This window comes from Xenopus laevis, chromosome 4S (assembly GCF_017654675.1).
Source record: "Xenopus laevis strain J_2021 chromosome 4S, Xenopus_laevis_v10.1, whole genome shotgun sequence".
NCBI lineage: Eukaryota > Metazoa > Chordata > Amphibia > Anura > Pipidae > Xenopus > Xenopus laevis.
In genome coordinates this window covers 121805750-121822851 of record NC_054378.1, presented here as the reverse complement: position 1 = coordinate 121822851, position 17102 = coordinate 121805750, and the positions used below count along the sequence as shown (strand labels likewise).

General features: G+C 40.7%; 1 protein-coding gene across 1 annotated transcript in view; it reads right to left on the bottom strand.

Annotated features, from left to right (window-relative positions):
• LOC121393376 (chemokine-like protein TAFA-4) overlaps positions 1-11608 on the bottom strand; it is a 130702-nt gene extending 119094 nt beyond the window's left edge. Inside the window, exon 1 of the mRNA XM_041561771.1 lies at positions 10698-11608. Coding sequence (XP_041417705.1) covers positions 10698-10779 — 82 coding nt within the window. The 5' untranslated portion in view covers positions 10780-11608. The remainder of the gene's footprint in view (positions 1-10697) is intronic.
• Between the last annotated feature and the right edge of the window lie 5494 nt (positions 11609-17102).

Here is a 17102-nt window from a genome sequence, read left to right as displayed (position 1 = left end):
ATTGAAGAATAGCAAATCTTAAAAATGATGAATAGTTTGTGCCAGACAAAATCCATAAATATAACCCCAACCCGTTTCGACCCATAAAATGCAAAATTAAACCAGAAGGGAAAAAGAGAAAACAGAAGGCAAAAGAGGGTTAGAGATTCATGGAAGAACCACCCAAAAGATATGGGAAGTATTACATTTTATTGGGGAACTGTCATTAAAATACAAAACATCCTCAAAAATCGAATGTTTAAAAAATATGTTTAATGAATAGCCTGTCCCCAACCTCTAACACTTAGGGGCCGATTCATGAAGCTCGAGTGAAGGATTCGAATGAAAAAAATTCGAATTTCGAAGTATTTTTTTGGTACTTCGACCATCGAATTGGTTAAATTCATTCGAATTCGAACGAAATCGAATGAATCGAACGAAAAATCGTTCGACTATTCGACCATTCGATAGTCGAAGTACTTCCCCTTTAAAAAAAACTTCGACCCTCTACTTCGGCAGGTAAAACCTACCGAAGTCAATGTTAGCCTATGGGGAAGGTCCCCATAGGCTTGCCTGTGATTTTTTGATCGAAGGATTTTCCTTCGATCGTTGGATTAAAATCCTTCAAATCGTTCGATTCGAAGGATTTAATCGTTCGATCGAACGAAAAATCCTTCGATCGATCGATCGCAGGATTAGCGCTAAATCCTTCGACTTCGATATTCGAAGTCGAAGGATTTCAATTCGAGGGTCGAATTTCGAAGTATTTTTAACTTCGAAATTCGACCCTTAATGAATCTGCCCCCAAGGGGCAGATTTATCAAGGGTCGCATTTTGAGGGTTAAAAAACCCTCAAATTCGACCCTCAAAGTAAAATCCTTTAAATTCGAATATTGAATTCGAAGGATTTAGCACAAAAGCTTCGATCAGAGGATCGAATAAAAATCGATAAAATTGTTTGAGATGAACGATTCGAATGATTTTTAACGATCGATCGAAGGATTTTTATTCGATCAAAAAAAACTTAGAAAAGTGCTGGGGAAAGTCCCCATAGGCTAACATTGGACTTCGGTATCTTTAATCTGGCAAAGCATGAAGTCAACGTTTTTTTTACTTCGATTATCGAATGGTCGAACGATTTTTACTTCGAATCGTTCAAATCATTAGATTCGATCGAATTCGATCGAATTTGAACAAATCAATGGTCGAAGTCCCCAAAAAAAATACTTCAAAATTCGAATATTTTTTTATTCTAACTATTCACTCGAGCTTAGTAAATCTGCCCCTAACTGTAATTTTCCCTGATGTTCTGTCATTGAATATAGATATAACATTTGCTTCAGTTCCCCTTTAAAAATGTTTGTTTGTCTCCAAGAAAAGGACACGTGTGAGAAAACATGATGAAAGTGTATAAATACATACAAGGTCAGTATAAGGATCTCTTGAGTGGATTCTTTTCAGAACTGAGCCATCCACTGCAAGGAGAAGAGAGGCGTTTTAAGCATCAAGAAAGAAAAGGGGTTCTTTATAATAAGGTCACTACATTCTTTATCTGTGTTGGTTGTAATAGGCAATTACATGCATCCATTTAAATTCTATATCTTTTAATATTTAACGCTGCAGAAGGTATCCAAGGTTATCTATCTTTGTGAAAAAAAGATGATGGAAATAAAGAAAGTTTCCCTTTCTTGTAAGGTTGACGGTGATGGGCAACATTATGTAAACGCCTTATTGAAAAGCTAAGTTATATTTAGTTATAAAAATACTATATCCATGGACATGTGTAGGCGGGAGAACTTAAACCTTAAAAGTTTATGGCTAGAAATGCTGCTTGAGGAAAGGCTAATGTAAGCCGGAAACGTTGCTGTATTCTGTCTAAATAATAAATTCTAATAAATGCTTTTTAAGAAAAATTCCATTTGCTTGGTGCTGTCTAATTAATCGTGTTCTTGAAATGCTCTACTTTATATACTTATTGTCCCAGCAAAGAGCCTCAGCAGACCTATAACAGTCAGCAGATCTGTGCTGTTTCGCAAAATTTGCGTAATGCAGTGGTCAATGGGCGTCAAAATTATTTTTACGTTCGTCAATTTTGACCGAGCAACAATGTTTATACGTTGCGACTATTTGGTCCAAATGCATTGAAGTCAATGCCGTCCGAATAATTTTGACGCGCGCCAAATTTTTTTGACGCAGCAGATTTATCGCTGGCGAATGGTCACCACAGTTTGATGAATTATTTTGCTTGAAGCGAAACATGGAAATTCGCTGCTCTCGACCCCCCACCCCATTTACAACCTCCATCTGCTCCCCCCGCTCACATATCTTTTTTATATTTTTGGCTGGGCTGGAGGCAAATGTGCAGTCCCCAGGGCGAAAAACAGATCTGGGTAAGTGGGGCCCACCGGGTTTTCCCAGTGTCCTGCCAGCCCAGTCTGACCCCAATAACAGTAATGATCCAGGGCTTATAAGGGGTGTCAAAGAACCTGATACTAAAGATCTGCTTGCACATCAATTCTGGTGCTGACATATATATATATATATATATATATATATATATATATATATATATATATATATATATATATATATATATATATATATATATATATATATATATATATATATATATATATATAGTGATCGGCGAATTCACGAAGTTCGGCGAAAAATTCACGAACTTCGCGCGAAACAGCGAAAAATTTGCGAAATGGCGCCGGCGTCTCGTTTTTGACGCCGGCGCCCTTTTTTTTACGCCGGTGCCCGTTTTTGACGCCGGCGTACGTTTTTTCGGAAAAAACAATTTTGACGCTGGCGAATTTTTGCCGCGAATTTTCACGGGCGTTTCGCGAATTTATTTCCTGGCGGTGAATCGCACAAATTTGCCGCAAATTCGCACCTGGCGAATAAATTTCCCATCACTATATATATATACACACACTAAATGAAAGCAATCCACTCACGGCAAAAGTCCAGTTCAGGCAAAAATTCTTTACTGCATCATAGCAAAATCGAGCATCACCATGTTTCGATCTTAGGGTCAGTCCCTAAGCTCAGGTAAGTTACAGCCACCCAGAACATGTGCTGGAAATCGGCAGAAAATAACATGGGGAGCTACAGGGGCATCTTCGAAGGCACATGTCTTCCCTGGGCTGCGGTGGCCTTGGGCTGGTACAGAAGACTCAAGGTCTAGTACTTCTAGTCTAATTCTTTTCTGAGCTTTGGTTCTCCTTTAAATTCTTAGAAAGGTATTGGGAGGAAAAGGTTATGGGCCTTCTGCTCATTGGGATTTTTACTATAGATTATTACACAGTGATGTATCTGTTGCTGCAGTGCTTCAGGCAGGAACGATGACAAGTAGGTTGGAGTAGGTTGAAGAGACGCTGTTAAGGGAATGGCCAATATATGATGTTTCAACTCGGCTCTCACTCCTTGTTACCAGATGCTTTTGGGCATCACATGTGCTCGGCTATATTTAGAGCACAGTATAGAACTGATCCATTTATCTGGGCCTTCCATACTCTGTTAGGGTTCCGCAAAGGAGAGATCAATTAGTCCTGCATTCTGCAGCATTATAAATAAATACTTCAACTATTAGGTTTCCTTTTAGGGAAATGCAATTGGCGTGGCAGCAGAGAAATCAGTGCAGGCTGCGGCATGCATCTGAAAGAATCTGTAACTGGTAATTAAAGGGGATGGGAGAGGCCTCTCCTTGGCTCGGCTCTCACTGCGCCCACGTTGTGTGTTTCCAATAAACTAGAAATAGTGGAAATGAGTAATAATTTCCAGTAGAAATTAACTGCTGTGTTGCCTATAATCCAGCTCTGCTGTGAATCAGGCTTTCCATAGGGATTCTTTGCCAGGGGTGGGCCTTAAAGGGTTAAACGTATGAAAAAGGAAAGGGGTGAAGTAGGTCAAGTACATGGGATTGTCTGTGTAGAGGATTGGAATGAGTAACGCGTGTGTATTGGAATAAACGGGGTCCTCGTTGTCTCCCTGTGCAATCGGCTTAGGTCCTTCTGTGCTGCCGATTCACATAAAACTCCCACCTTCAATGAATGTGCTCATTGTTTAGGTGTGCTGTTTTGTCTTATCCGGGAGAAATGTGACAGTAGATTGATCCCCTGATGCCGTCTTTCCTTCCGCCAACTACAGCCCCTCCTCCAGCACCTCCTTGCCTTACTATACACACTGCCCTACAATTACTATCCCTCCTGATACAAATCCCACAGTATACATACTATCTCACATCTACACTCATATATATCTTCATTTCCTGACACCATTTAATATATACACTACATTACCAGCCTCTTATCCTGATACATCTTGCCCAACTCTACACACTATTCCACAGTATAAATGACAACATCTTGCCTTATTAGACATTTTATGTTACAGTTACAGCTAATACCATGACACACACCCTTGCCTTACTATACACACTTGCTCACAATTACAGCCCCATCCCTTGGCACTATTTTGCTTTACTATACACATTCTCACAGTTGCAGCCCCTCCAGTCTCCTAATCCTAAACTATACACACTATGCCCAGTACAAGTGATCTCATATCTGATGCCATCTTGCCTTACTATACACACTATCTTACAGTTACAATCCTAAACTCTGATTAAAAACCTCCCACTGTTACAGTTAGTGATGGGCACATTTCTCCCGTTTTGTGAAAAATTCGCAGAAAAATCATGAAATCAGAAAGTTGCGTGAAAAAATAGTGAAATTCAGACATTTTCACAAAAAAATAGTGGAAAATGGAAATTGATGCACTGGCGTTAAAGTCAATGGGTGTCCGGATAGTATTGATGATCGCTGATTTTGACACAAGCGAATTTTCAGAAATTCACAGCAAATTAGTACAAGACGAATTTTTTCGCCCATCACTAGTTACAGTCCCTTCTATGGCACTGTCTTGCTTTGCTATACACACTTATATCACAATTACACATTCTACATATTACACCACAGTTGCAGCCCTTCTCTCCTGTTACCATCTTGCTACATGTTTCACTCTATTCCAAAGTATACTTATTATTTCACATCAACAGACTTATACCTTGAAACCATCTTGCCTTACTACACACACTATCACACAGTTGCAGCCCCATTCCTTAATACATCTAGCTTTACTTTACCCCACCATCCCAAAAAAATAACAATATTTACTTACTATAATCAAAATTCCACTTTTCAAGCTCTACGCCTGATCCCATCTTTCCTAACAAGTACCCGTTGTCTCACAGTTACAGCCCCTTGTCCTGACCCCTTTTCTTCACTTCCAGAAAGCTTTTTTGGAGGCAGGTAAGTCCATTAACCCAAGTTGTCCCAGCGATAGTGATGCAGAGTCAGTTCACAGAGTCGTAACAAGTTCATTTCAGCACTGGACAGCGACTGCTCCTCCAGCATTGTAAGGCCTATGGCACATGCATTGTTTTCTCCAGTGCTGAAAACCCCTAAATGTTCCCGTGTGGCCTGTCATTTAGTTAAATGGAATTTGTAGTGATAGGCAGATTCTATTTAACTGAAGGACAGGCTGCACAGGTGCTTTTTAATCAGAAAATCCGCCCTTTAAAGGGGATATAAACCCAAAATAACAACAGCATAAACAAAACACAATACAATTCTTAGCAAGTTCCCAATATACATTCATTACACATTTGACTGTCTTTAAAGTTATTTATAAATCGAATTGCTTTTGGAAGCCATGTCTGTCCATCCATTTCTAGTCTCCACCCTGACAGGCTCCATATGGGGTTGTTTTGATATTTTAATATGATGTAATAAAAATATTTTTCAACTAAAGAGCATGCATATAGAATTTTTTTCTGAGCATTATCCACCCTGCCAGATTCTGCCATATAAAACAATGTAGCAGAAGCAGCTGATAAGCAGACCCATGGCCCTGATTTCTGCTACATTGTTTCAATAGACAGACCGTGGCCCATTGTTTAAATAATCAGCCAGGGATAAAACAGCCGCTGCTTCCAACAGCCATCCCAGTTACAAATTATTTTCAAACCATTAAAAATCTTTAGTGAATGTATATTGGAAAATTTCAGTGAATGCCATTTTAATTTAGTAAGCAGAATTTGGGGGGTTGCACCTGTTTTAGTGAATATACAACAAAATTACACATGAGCGAATCAGCAGGAAGAAAAACATTTGGAGTCGGGTGTTTACTGCAAATATTGGGTCAATGACGAGCTTATCAAGGACACCGGCTTCTCTTCTTCACGGGCAGTTCCATTCAAACAGTTGAACTACATCAATCAGACTGGCAGCATTCCCCCCACCCCCTTCTAGAGCAAAACAGAAAACATTTAGAGAGAGAATAGAATTCTAAATATAAATTGGCCCACATCTGCAAAATAAATGTGTTACTAAAGCAAGCGTTGGCATATAGGAAAATGATTCTAGGCTGACCTTTCCAATGGCATTCCTCCCATTGCTCCTCAACAGTAATGCAGCACTCTCACTGCTGAAAGACACATTTGGAACAAACAAGTATTTGTGGCTATTTGAGTGCATGTTTATTTCTAGATAGATATATGGGAAGATAGGCAGACAGACAGACATGTAGATAGATGATAGATAGATAGATAGACAGACAGACAGACAGACAGACAGACAGACAGACAGACAGATAGATAGATAGATAGATAGATAGATGATAGACAGACAAACAGATAGATAGAGAGAGAGAGAGAGAGAGAGAGAGAGAGAGAGAGAGAGAGAGAGAGAAATAGAGAGATAGAGAGATAGAGAGATAGAGAGATAGATAGATAGATAGATAGATAGATAGATAGATAGATAGATAGATAGATAGATAGATAGATAATAGAGAGATACATAGATGGATAGATAGATAGATAGATAGATAGATAGATAGATAGATAGATAGATAGATAGATAGATAGATAGATAGAGGATAGATAGATAGATAGATAGATAGATAGATAATAGATAGATAGATAGATAGATAGATAGATAGATAGATGATAGATAGATAGATAGATAGATAGATAGATAGATAATCGATGATAGATAGATAGATAGATAGATAGATAGATAGATAGATAGATAGATGATAGATAGATAGATAGATAGATAGATAGATAGATAGATAATGGATAGATAGATAGATAGATAGATAGATAGAACTAGATAGATATAAATAGATAGATACTGTAGATAGATAGATAGATAGATAGATAGATAGATAGATAGATAGATAGATAGATAGATAGATAGATAATAGATAGATAAATAGATAGATATAAATAGATATAAATAGATAGATATAAATAGATAGATAGGTGTAAGCATGCAAGTACTTGTGTGTGTATTTGATGTATGTGTGTGTGTGCGTGCCTGTTTATTGTATGGATCTATGATCCAATAACCTATTTGCATTCTGAGCTCTTGCATAATTACATTAAAACAAATTACACGGCGTAATTATTCATTATAAAAGTCCATAACATATTTATTCCGTGCCTTTAACAGAAACCCGCTCCTCTCCCAGAGAGAGAGGCATTTTTCGTCAGGGTGCAAGAGTTCACCCAATGAGTTGCCCATCCCAGGAAGATACGAGCCAGTGTTACAAATTATGTGTAATCAGCCCACTAATTGCACTCATAAATCTATGATTCCACTGATCTCACTGAGTTATTAATTCTCGCCGGCCAAACTGTACGACTATCAAACAATTTGTCACCATCCGTGTTGGTACCTGAGTGAATGCGTGTGCATGTGATGCCCTGCTACACGCCATGAAAGGAATAGGAAACATATAATTGGGTTGCTATGATACTAATTGCTTTTATGTTGGAAAACATTGGACTTTAATTGGGAGATGTGCATGGCGAGGCATTCTGTGGCGCCTGCCAATTAAGGGCGATGTCGTTATCAGTTATTTCATTGGGACAAATTGACATTGTTTTTCCTGTTTATTCACCTGATCCTCATGTGTATTGAAATTCATATCAATCATATTTACTGCACATGGGCACATCCTTAATATCCAGCTTCAACCTATTACACGAGGAAGCTGAATCTTACAGGCCACATTTCCTCTTTCCTTCATCAGTTTTTAACCCTCTTGATTACAAGTGTGTCTCATATTCTTGGATAGTTAAAACTGGGGTGGGAATTGTAGTTGGGAAGGGTTTCTAGAAATACAAGAGTTCAATAAGAGTTGAAGGCTACAGGCTGAATAACCCTGATATAAAGTGCGATTAAAGACACCTTTACTGATTTTACACAACTGTAACCCTCTTACTTTACACCCTCTTACTTTACTACATACTGTCCCACAGCTTTACTCTAGTTACACTGCACTCCATACTTGTTTTCACACACACAATACATAGTTATGCCAAGTCACTACAGAGAATAAGGCACAGGTTCATTTCAGCACTGGACAGCGACCAAGTTCCCTGTATAACAAATAAGTACAATAATCATCTATAGATTCTTCAGCAGTAGAGTCAACATGAAAGGCTTAGAAATGTACCATCCAGTGACTGCTCTGGGCTTCAGGTGTCCTTCTAAAAAGCACAGACCCCACACACACACTCACACACTCGCACAATGTAAGGGACGTTCTTTCATCCAAAGGGCATAACAAAGTCTATCCCTTATTAATCTTCCTCACTAGAGAAGCCGCCTTGATTGCACCTTACAGAACTGACAAAGATACTGATGATCCATAAAGGAATAATGAGAGAGATTCTGCAGGTATTTGGGTGCTGGGGAGGGAAGCTTGCAAGGGGTGGGGGGGAAAGGAGGTCATCGTTCCCCAGGTCGGCTCATCCATTTCCAATGGCTGCAGAAAACAGCAGCTGCTCCCAAGCTCAGGGGACTAGAGAGTGCTCCCTATTCCTCATCCACTAGACTCCAGCAAACCTCATAGGGGAAAGCCATTTAAACACACCTTTCAGTGTGTGTCTGTATTACATCTATTATATATATATATATATATATATATATATATATATATATATATATATATATATATATATATATATATATATATATATATATATATATATATATATATATATATAAATATACATATATACATACAGATATTTCTTTCTACAAATGCATTTTCTTTATAAAGCATAATGAATATTGCTTTATTCAGTGATACCCTACTGAACTATTAGTATAACTTACAGATTTGGGAGTAACTAAACTTGCGATACAGGTTAGTTTAACTAATAGATTTCGATGGCCAAAACAGACAATGAATAGATAGATAGATAGATAGATAGATAGATAGATAGATGGATGGATGGATGGATGGATGGATGATAGATAGATAGATAGATAGATAGATAGATAATAGATAGAGAGAGAGAGAGAGAGAGAGAGAGAGAGAGAGAGAGAGAGAGAGAGAGAGAGAGATGATAGATAATAGATAGATAGATAGATAGATGGATAGATAGATATACAGTAGATAGACAGAAGTGCATGTAGTAGAGGAAGAAGGAACATACATTACTCAGTTACAACTTGAATATATATCACCAGTGAGAAAGCACTTAGATGTTATTACAACGGCACTTGAGAAGCAGCTTCAGACAGAAAACCATGAGGTGCAAATTCCTTGTGTGTCCCCACTCAGCAATGAGAATGTTATAGAGATCGCAGAGAATAACCTGACTAGCGGAGACACTGCTCTGCTCTCTTGTACTGATACTGAGCTGCCGCCTCTGCCCACTGCCAGCTGAATAAGATCCACTCCCCACTGTCAGTTATCACTGATAGATTTTTAAGGTAAGGAATCTATTATTCCTGTTAGCTCTACAGTGCAGGAATGCCATTTCCTATAGAGTCCTATCTCATCAAACAGTTGGTGATTTTGACTGATTTGTTCTCTGACAGAATAATCACTTATCCGGAAAACCCCAGCTCCCTAGCTTTCTAGATAATCGATCGAATACTTGTATAAAGCCAGACAGCTAAATGTGGGGATAATCAAACTAAAGACATTATAGCAGGATGATCAGCAGTGAGCGGGCTACATCAGCAGCATTCTTTATTATACGGTACTGACATATTACTGAGCACTTTTTCAGTAAATGTTTAATTACTGACATCAGTCCCTGCCACACAGAAGCTTACAATCTAATTTTCCCATCACAGACCCATACACACTAGGGTCCATTTATCTAGAGCCTAGCAGCACTTTATGGAGTGTGGGATGTAATTGAAGTACCTGAAACAAACCCATGGGGAGAACATAAAAACTCTGCTTTGCTCAGAATCAAACCCCAGTGCTGCAAAGTGGCAAATCCAAGTGGAGAAATGCATAGATAACAGAGAAAGGAAGATCCATAGGTAGGTGATATCAAGGTAGATAATAGACAGAGCTTAGAAAGATAAATTAATAAACTTACAGACAGACAGACAGACAGACAGACAGACAGACAGATAGATAGATAGATAGATAGATAGATAGATAGATAGATAGATAGATAGATATCATAGTATGGACATAGAATAACATGGAGAGTCATATATAGATAGATACCATAGATAAATTGCCATTTCTAGCAACCTATTTTGCATAAAAGTTTCCCAACTTACACCCAACCCTCCCAGCCCCCTGCATGCATCAGTGATCCATTCCCAGGACACAGTTTGGGCCGTAGTTTTGGAATCAGTGAGTAATTAGTGAAGCCGGGTACTCACAGATGAAGCTGATCAGTGATTCCTCTTGCTCAGGAGGGAAGGGCAGGCTCTGCGAGGCTGTGCCATAGTAGGGGATTAGCATCTGATCCTTAAACCAGGGGAAGATAATGACTTTGTAGCAGGGCGAGTTACCTGTAGAAGAACTGGGAGATGTTGGCAGCCAGACTGGGGCACCCAGATATGAGGAAACATAAGTTACATGCAATGATCCCAGAAAAGTCTGCACCCAGCTCCAGCTGAGTTAATGTAAAGTCACCAGAGTCCAAGGCTGATAACACAGAGCAGAAAGCAATCAGGCATTGGGTTCCTGCAGGAGATGGTGGCTGAAGATTGAATGGGTGATTAGTAATTTAGAGTCTGAAGCGGGGTGGGAGTTGTGCTGGAGGGGTCTTCTGTTTGGGAGGCTTCTTGTCTGGCAGCTCCTGCTATGCATGTCCCCTTCTCCTGCACCAGGGGCCGGTATCAGCTCAGACATACACAGATAGATGCTCTGAGACCAGAGTCACACTAACAAGAGCTCCAGTCCACATGAAATGGATTGGAGGAGACACAAATGTACTGCTCCCTCCCTGTTCCATCCCCTACCCGCCCCTAATACTCTCAATCCACAGCATCTCCCCTGCTCTTTAGTTCAGCCTCATAAAACAGCAGCTACCGCTCCAGCTCTGTAATTGTGTCTCACATTATACACCAGCAACTGTCCGTCCTGCTCTCTAGTTCAGCCCCAAACATCAGCTCCTGTGGATCCTGCTCTTAGTTTAGCTTCAGACACCAGCAACTGCCAGTCCTGCTTATGAGTTCAGCCCCAAACATCATCCCCATGTGGATCCTGCGCTCAGCTCAGCTACAGACACCAGCAACTGTCAATCCTGCTCTCTAGTTCAGCCACTGTCGGTCCTGCTCTCAGTTCAGCTTCAGCCACCAGCAACTGCCAGTCCTGTTCTCCAAATCAGCCCTTGTGGGTCTTGCTCTCAATTCAGCTTCAGGCACCAGCAGCTGCCAGTTCTGCTGTCAGTTCTGCTCTGTAGCTCATATTGATGCTTCAGTAGATGCTGGTCCTTTTTTGTGGTCCAATCTCTTATCCAAGAGCTGCTGGTCCTGTTCCATAGTTCAGACTCATGAGCAGCAGTTGCAGGTGCCAGTCCTGCTCTTCAGCTCAGCTGATTCATGGACGAACAGCTGTCGCTTCCTCCCTATAAGAACTGCAGATCCAGCCCTATAGATCAGAACTTCAGATCCATGAGACAGCTACCCTCTACCTTGCCCACCTGCCATATAACATATTTTGTTGAGTACTATCATCTCACTTTCTGTGTTGCAATTGGTCATCCAGCTTTTGGCCAGCCATGATAAATGATATAAAGGTAGAGGTGTCCCTGTAGGCATCCTTGTCATTATCTTGCGTCATCCATATACCCATCAATGTGTACATGAAAGGAAACACCCCCCACTATGTTCTTAATGGGATGTATGGGTGCCACCATCCCAGGGAGAACACTGTTCAAAAAGTAAATAACTGCTGAAAAAACCCCACAAAAATGTAAAACATGAAAAGCCACAAGCTATTCACCTTGAGCACCACTGGCTACATCATAGCACAATAATGAGAAGGTCAATATCTCTGTAAGAACTGTTACTGCTACAGCAATGTCAGGAAATTCCCACATCATCAGCCCTTTAACCTCTCTACCAGGCGAGTCCCATGAAACCAATGTCCGTCCTGTAAACTTCCCACCAATAAAGTATCAGACTAACTCCATCAGTGCTTTAACTTCCTTTCTTTTATGGTGCCAGAAACTTCCATCAGTAATACACCTTCTCCCTTTTGTTGTACCTGCACTGGTAAAAGCCCCCAGCACATGAGCTACAGATTAGACTGACCAACAGTTGCCTTGTGTGTGGTTAAATCTATAACAATTCAATCTTACAGTTGACTCCCAGGTTATCCAAGCACCTTTCATTTTATAGAGTTTGCCTGCCAGCTATCCCATTAGCATCCTTATGTGAGAATTCTGGATATCAGATATTGCTCCTTCCAATGAGCTCTGTCTCTCTCTCTCTCTCTCTCTCCAAGTCCAACATCTTTATAAATCAACCTGGATGTTTTAATTGTTCATTAAATATTAAGGAGCCTCTACCATTTACATTTACCTCATTATTTTAAGATGAATCCCCCTATCAGGGCTGTGGCATAATGATCTCCAAGCAACGTGACAAACAGGGTCCAGGGTGCTATGATAAATGGATGCTGATCATTGATTGGAGGGCTTCAGCAGCGAGGGGGGAAAGGTATCCGTTATTATAGGAATAGCCATGGCTCATCTTTCTTGTCAGTATCTAAAAGCTTTCTGCGGGTGGAATGAACACAAAGGGGAAGATGTCACGGTCATTTGTTTTCTGCAGGGTAATTCTGATGAAAATGTGTAGCGGGGCTTTGTTGCTGAAAAGAGAAATTGGCCCTTCTGGTCCTCGGCTGAGCGACAAGGGGAATTCATTAGAGCGATAATGACACTTTGTTTCAATGATGGAGATGGTATAAGTTACAGTACTTGCTCTAATACCTGGACAACCTCTTTCTGAAGATCGGTGCCCATTAGTCATACTGGGAAGGAGTGGTGCAGCCAACCATTTGAGTGACATCCAGGAGTCCAAAGCAAAACCATTTCAGGGGTGCTTTTTTGGAATAAGACATATCAAAAACATGTATTAGCAGTTCTACCACTTGGTCCTATATATTTCTGGAAGCCTCCAGCAGGGGGGCCCTAAATATCTCCTGGAGTCTCCAGCAGGGGGACTTATATATACATAGTAACATAGTAAGTTAGGTTGAAAAAAGACACATGTCCATCAAGTTCAACCTTAAGTCTATATATAACCTGCCTAACTGCCAGTTGATCCAGAGGAAGGCAAAAACCCATCTGAAGCCTCTCCAATTTGCCTCAGAGGGGGAAAAATTCCTTCCTGACTCCAAAATGGCAATGGGACCAGTCCCTGGATCAACTTGTACTATGAGCTATCTCCCATATCCCTGTATTCCCTCACTTGCTAAACACCATCCAACCCCTTCTTATACCTATCTAATGTATCAGCCTGTACCACTGATTCAGGGAGACAATTCCACATCTTCACAGCTCTCACTGTAAAAAACCCTTTCTTATACTTAGACGGAACCTTCTTTCCTCTAATCGGAATGGGTGACCTTGTGTCAGCTGGAAAGACCTACTGGTAAATAAAGCATTAGAGAGATTATTATATGATCCCCTTATATATTTATACATAGGAACTTCCTAGAACCAACAGCAGGGGTTATATATCTCCTGGAGCCAGGGTCGGACTGGGCTGGTGGGACACCGGGATAAAACCCGGTAGGCCTCTGCCGACACAGATCCGCGTTCTTCAGATGGCTTCCTGCAGCGATCGCACATGCTCAGTGGTGCAGCGCTGGCAGGGGGTGGTGCTCACATGCTTGGCGGCGCGGTGGCGCACCAGAGGAGTTCAGAGGGGGTCCCTGGAAAGAAGTCCCGGTGGCCCCCGGGTCCCCCAGTCCGACCCTGCCTGGAGCCTCCTGTAGGGGGGCCCTCTATATCTCCTGGACCCTCCAGTACTCCTGGGCCTTTACAGGTTCTGTTTTCCCTATAGTTACACCCCTGCCAGGTTGTAAGAACCTCAGTGTATCCCTGGACTAAGGGTTAGACAAGGAGGGTAATGGAATCTTTTATCCAGGTGCCAGCACATTCTGTATAATGGGGTCCACATTTCCCTAAGCTTGGCTAACATTGGGCATTGGTCAAGTCAAGTGTAGTCAGCTGCCTTCTGCTGCCAGTGAAGGGAGTTGACGTATTAAGCTACATTTCTAGTCAAAGTAATTCCTCTCGATTTATTTAAAACAAAGGGAACATGGCGGCTGGATGCAAGGTGTTCCTGTGCAGGGATAAAGTGAAAAGCCGGCATGCCCGAGTGCTCACACATCATTCATCCAACTTCGGCCCCAGGTAACATCCATGCAGCAGTCTCCTTCCCTCAGCCTGGGGCCAGCTGTTCTTTAATGTTGGGAAAATGATGAAAAGGCAGCCGTCTGTAGAAGGTATAAGTAATGTAAGTAATAAGGAAGTATAAGTAATGTATAAGCTGCTCCTCTATGGCTGGGGGTTGCATTATCCCTCTATGCGTGTCATTATATTTGAAATTCAAATGACATTTTGGCCTCATTAGATGTACAGGATCTGCCTGCATCCTCCCAATGGCTGGGGAGCTACTTGCATATTAAACACTTGCACAATTAAATACTTGCATAATGAAATACACATTCTACAGAGACAATTTGTTTATATGAATTCTACAGGCTGCACTGGCCGATACAGAGCCAAGCAATGCAGCTTTGCACCCATCAAACCCACCAAATACGCTTCTTCCTATAAATAAATGAACCCCTACAGAACCTAAGCTAACAACCAATCACATGCTTCCCCATCAGTTATATTCCCCTATAAGTTCAATCATCAACAATACACAGCAATGTTTATTTGTTTAATTTGAATTCATTATCATCTCTTTAATTGAACAGATATATTCCCCAAATTCCAGTGTAATTGCGTGGGGCTGCTACACTAATTCCCAAATACAGCAGCTTTACTAAACTAAAGTCCCCGCTTTCTTGCCGTCAATAAAAATCATTATTACATTTATGCGACTGCATTCATTCTACTGCAATGCCTGCCCCAAAGAGCTCGCAATTGAATTTTTGTTCTTAGAATCGCAAAGGGATTAGGTGACTTGCTCAAGGTTAAAAGGAATAGTCATTGCTATGTAACCCAGTTAGTGGCATAATTATAAGGCTGCTCTCCCTGCATTTAGACTGTACATATTGAGAAAATAAAAGTAGGTTGAGGTATATTAAACAAATCTAAAATAGCTTTTTATTCACAGCAAAAATAAATTATTTTCTAAAAAAAAGGTGACAGTGTCTCCGATTAACATATTACATTCGGAGAAATGCCAAGGACGCTAGAATAAGGCAACGGCAGCTTTGTGACTTATATACAGCCAAAGGGCCAATATACACAAGTCTCTCCCACAATTCCAGAACTGAGAGAGGCTGTGCTGTGTGTATAGACAGAATGACAATGTACTGGGGACTGAGAAGTATTTTGTATTTATTGTACAATGAGGGGCTTTGTTATTCCAGCTGGTGGGGCTGCATTAATTGCACCTAGATTATATGTGCCCCTGATCACTCAGCAGCTCCAGATAATTTCGGCCATGGGACACTTTAGGGGACACTGGTACAGAGCTGAAGCACACAGGACTCTTTTATTTCACGTCTGCCCTTAAAGGAGAACTAAACCCTAAAGTTAAAAAACCCTACCCCCTACCTACATAGATCCCTCTCTCTCCTTCCCCCCAGCCTCTTTGCTACACCGTGAAAATGCTCCTAACTCTTTACTTACCCTTGGTGCAGATTCTGTCCAGCGGAGTTAACGGGCGCCATCTTCTTCTCTTCAGTAATGTTCGAAATGAGACCGGCGCATGCGCAGTTGGAGCAATTTTCTGCTTGCGACAACTGCGCATGCACCTAAACTTACGAGAATTGCAGAAGCGCCGGGCTCATTCCGAAGATTTCGGAAGCAGCTGAACTCCGCTGCACGGAGGGGTAAGTAAAGACTTAGGGGCATTTGCACGGGGTAGCAGCTAGGCTGGGGGGGAGGAGGGAGGGGGTCTATGTAGGATAGGGGGTGGGGGGTTTTCAACTTTATGGTTTAGTTCTCCTTTAAAGGATAAGTAAACCTTTAAAATAAGTCAATGTAACATTGATGAGGGTGATATTCTAAGCACTTTTGTGATTTACATTCACTATTTATTTTATTAAGGCAGGGATCCCCAATCAAACTTCATATTTGTTGAGGGATACAGTTCCTCAAATACAGTGGAGGATTTTGAAAAAAAAACCTTTTCAAAGAAAAATCTTGAAAGAGAACCTTTTGAGGAAAATTTCTTGAAAACTTTTAGGCAGGACAGGAGGACCTGTATTCCGACATAGATATTAGTATATTTTAGGATATATTGTTATTCAAACCTGAAAACGCTTTTTCTTCTTTTTTTGAGGACAAATTTCCTCAAATATAAGAGAATATATATCATATTCTAAACTCATTCCTGTAGGCTGTCTTGTTTCCAAATAAAAAATCCATTTCGCTTCCTATTTGAGAAGCCAGTCTATAATATCACCACCTCTCATAGGTAATGACATTTTTTCTATCCCAATAACTGAGAAATAGCTCAAAGACCTATTCACACAACTAGCAAAATGTCGAGCCACAGTAGTATTACTATTTTCATTCTTTATGTTCAAAATATGCTCCCTTATCCTTTCTTTAAGGGTCCGACTAGTTTGACCTGCATATTGTT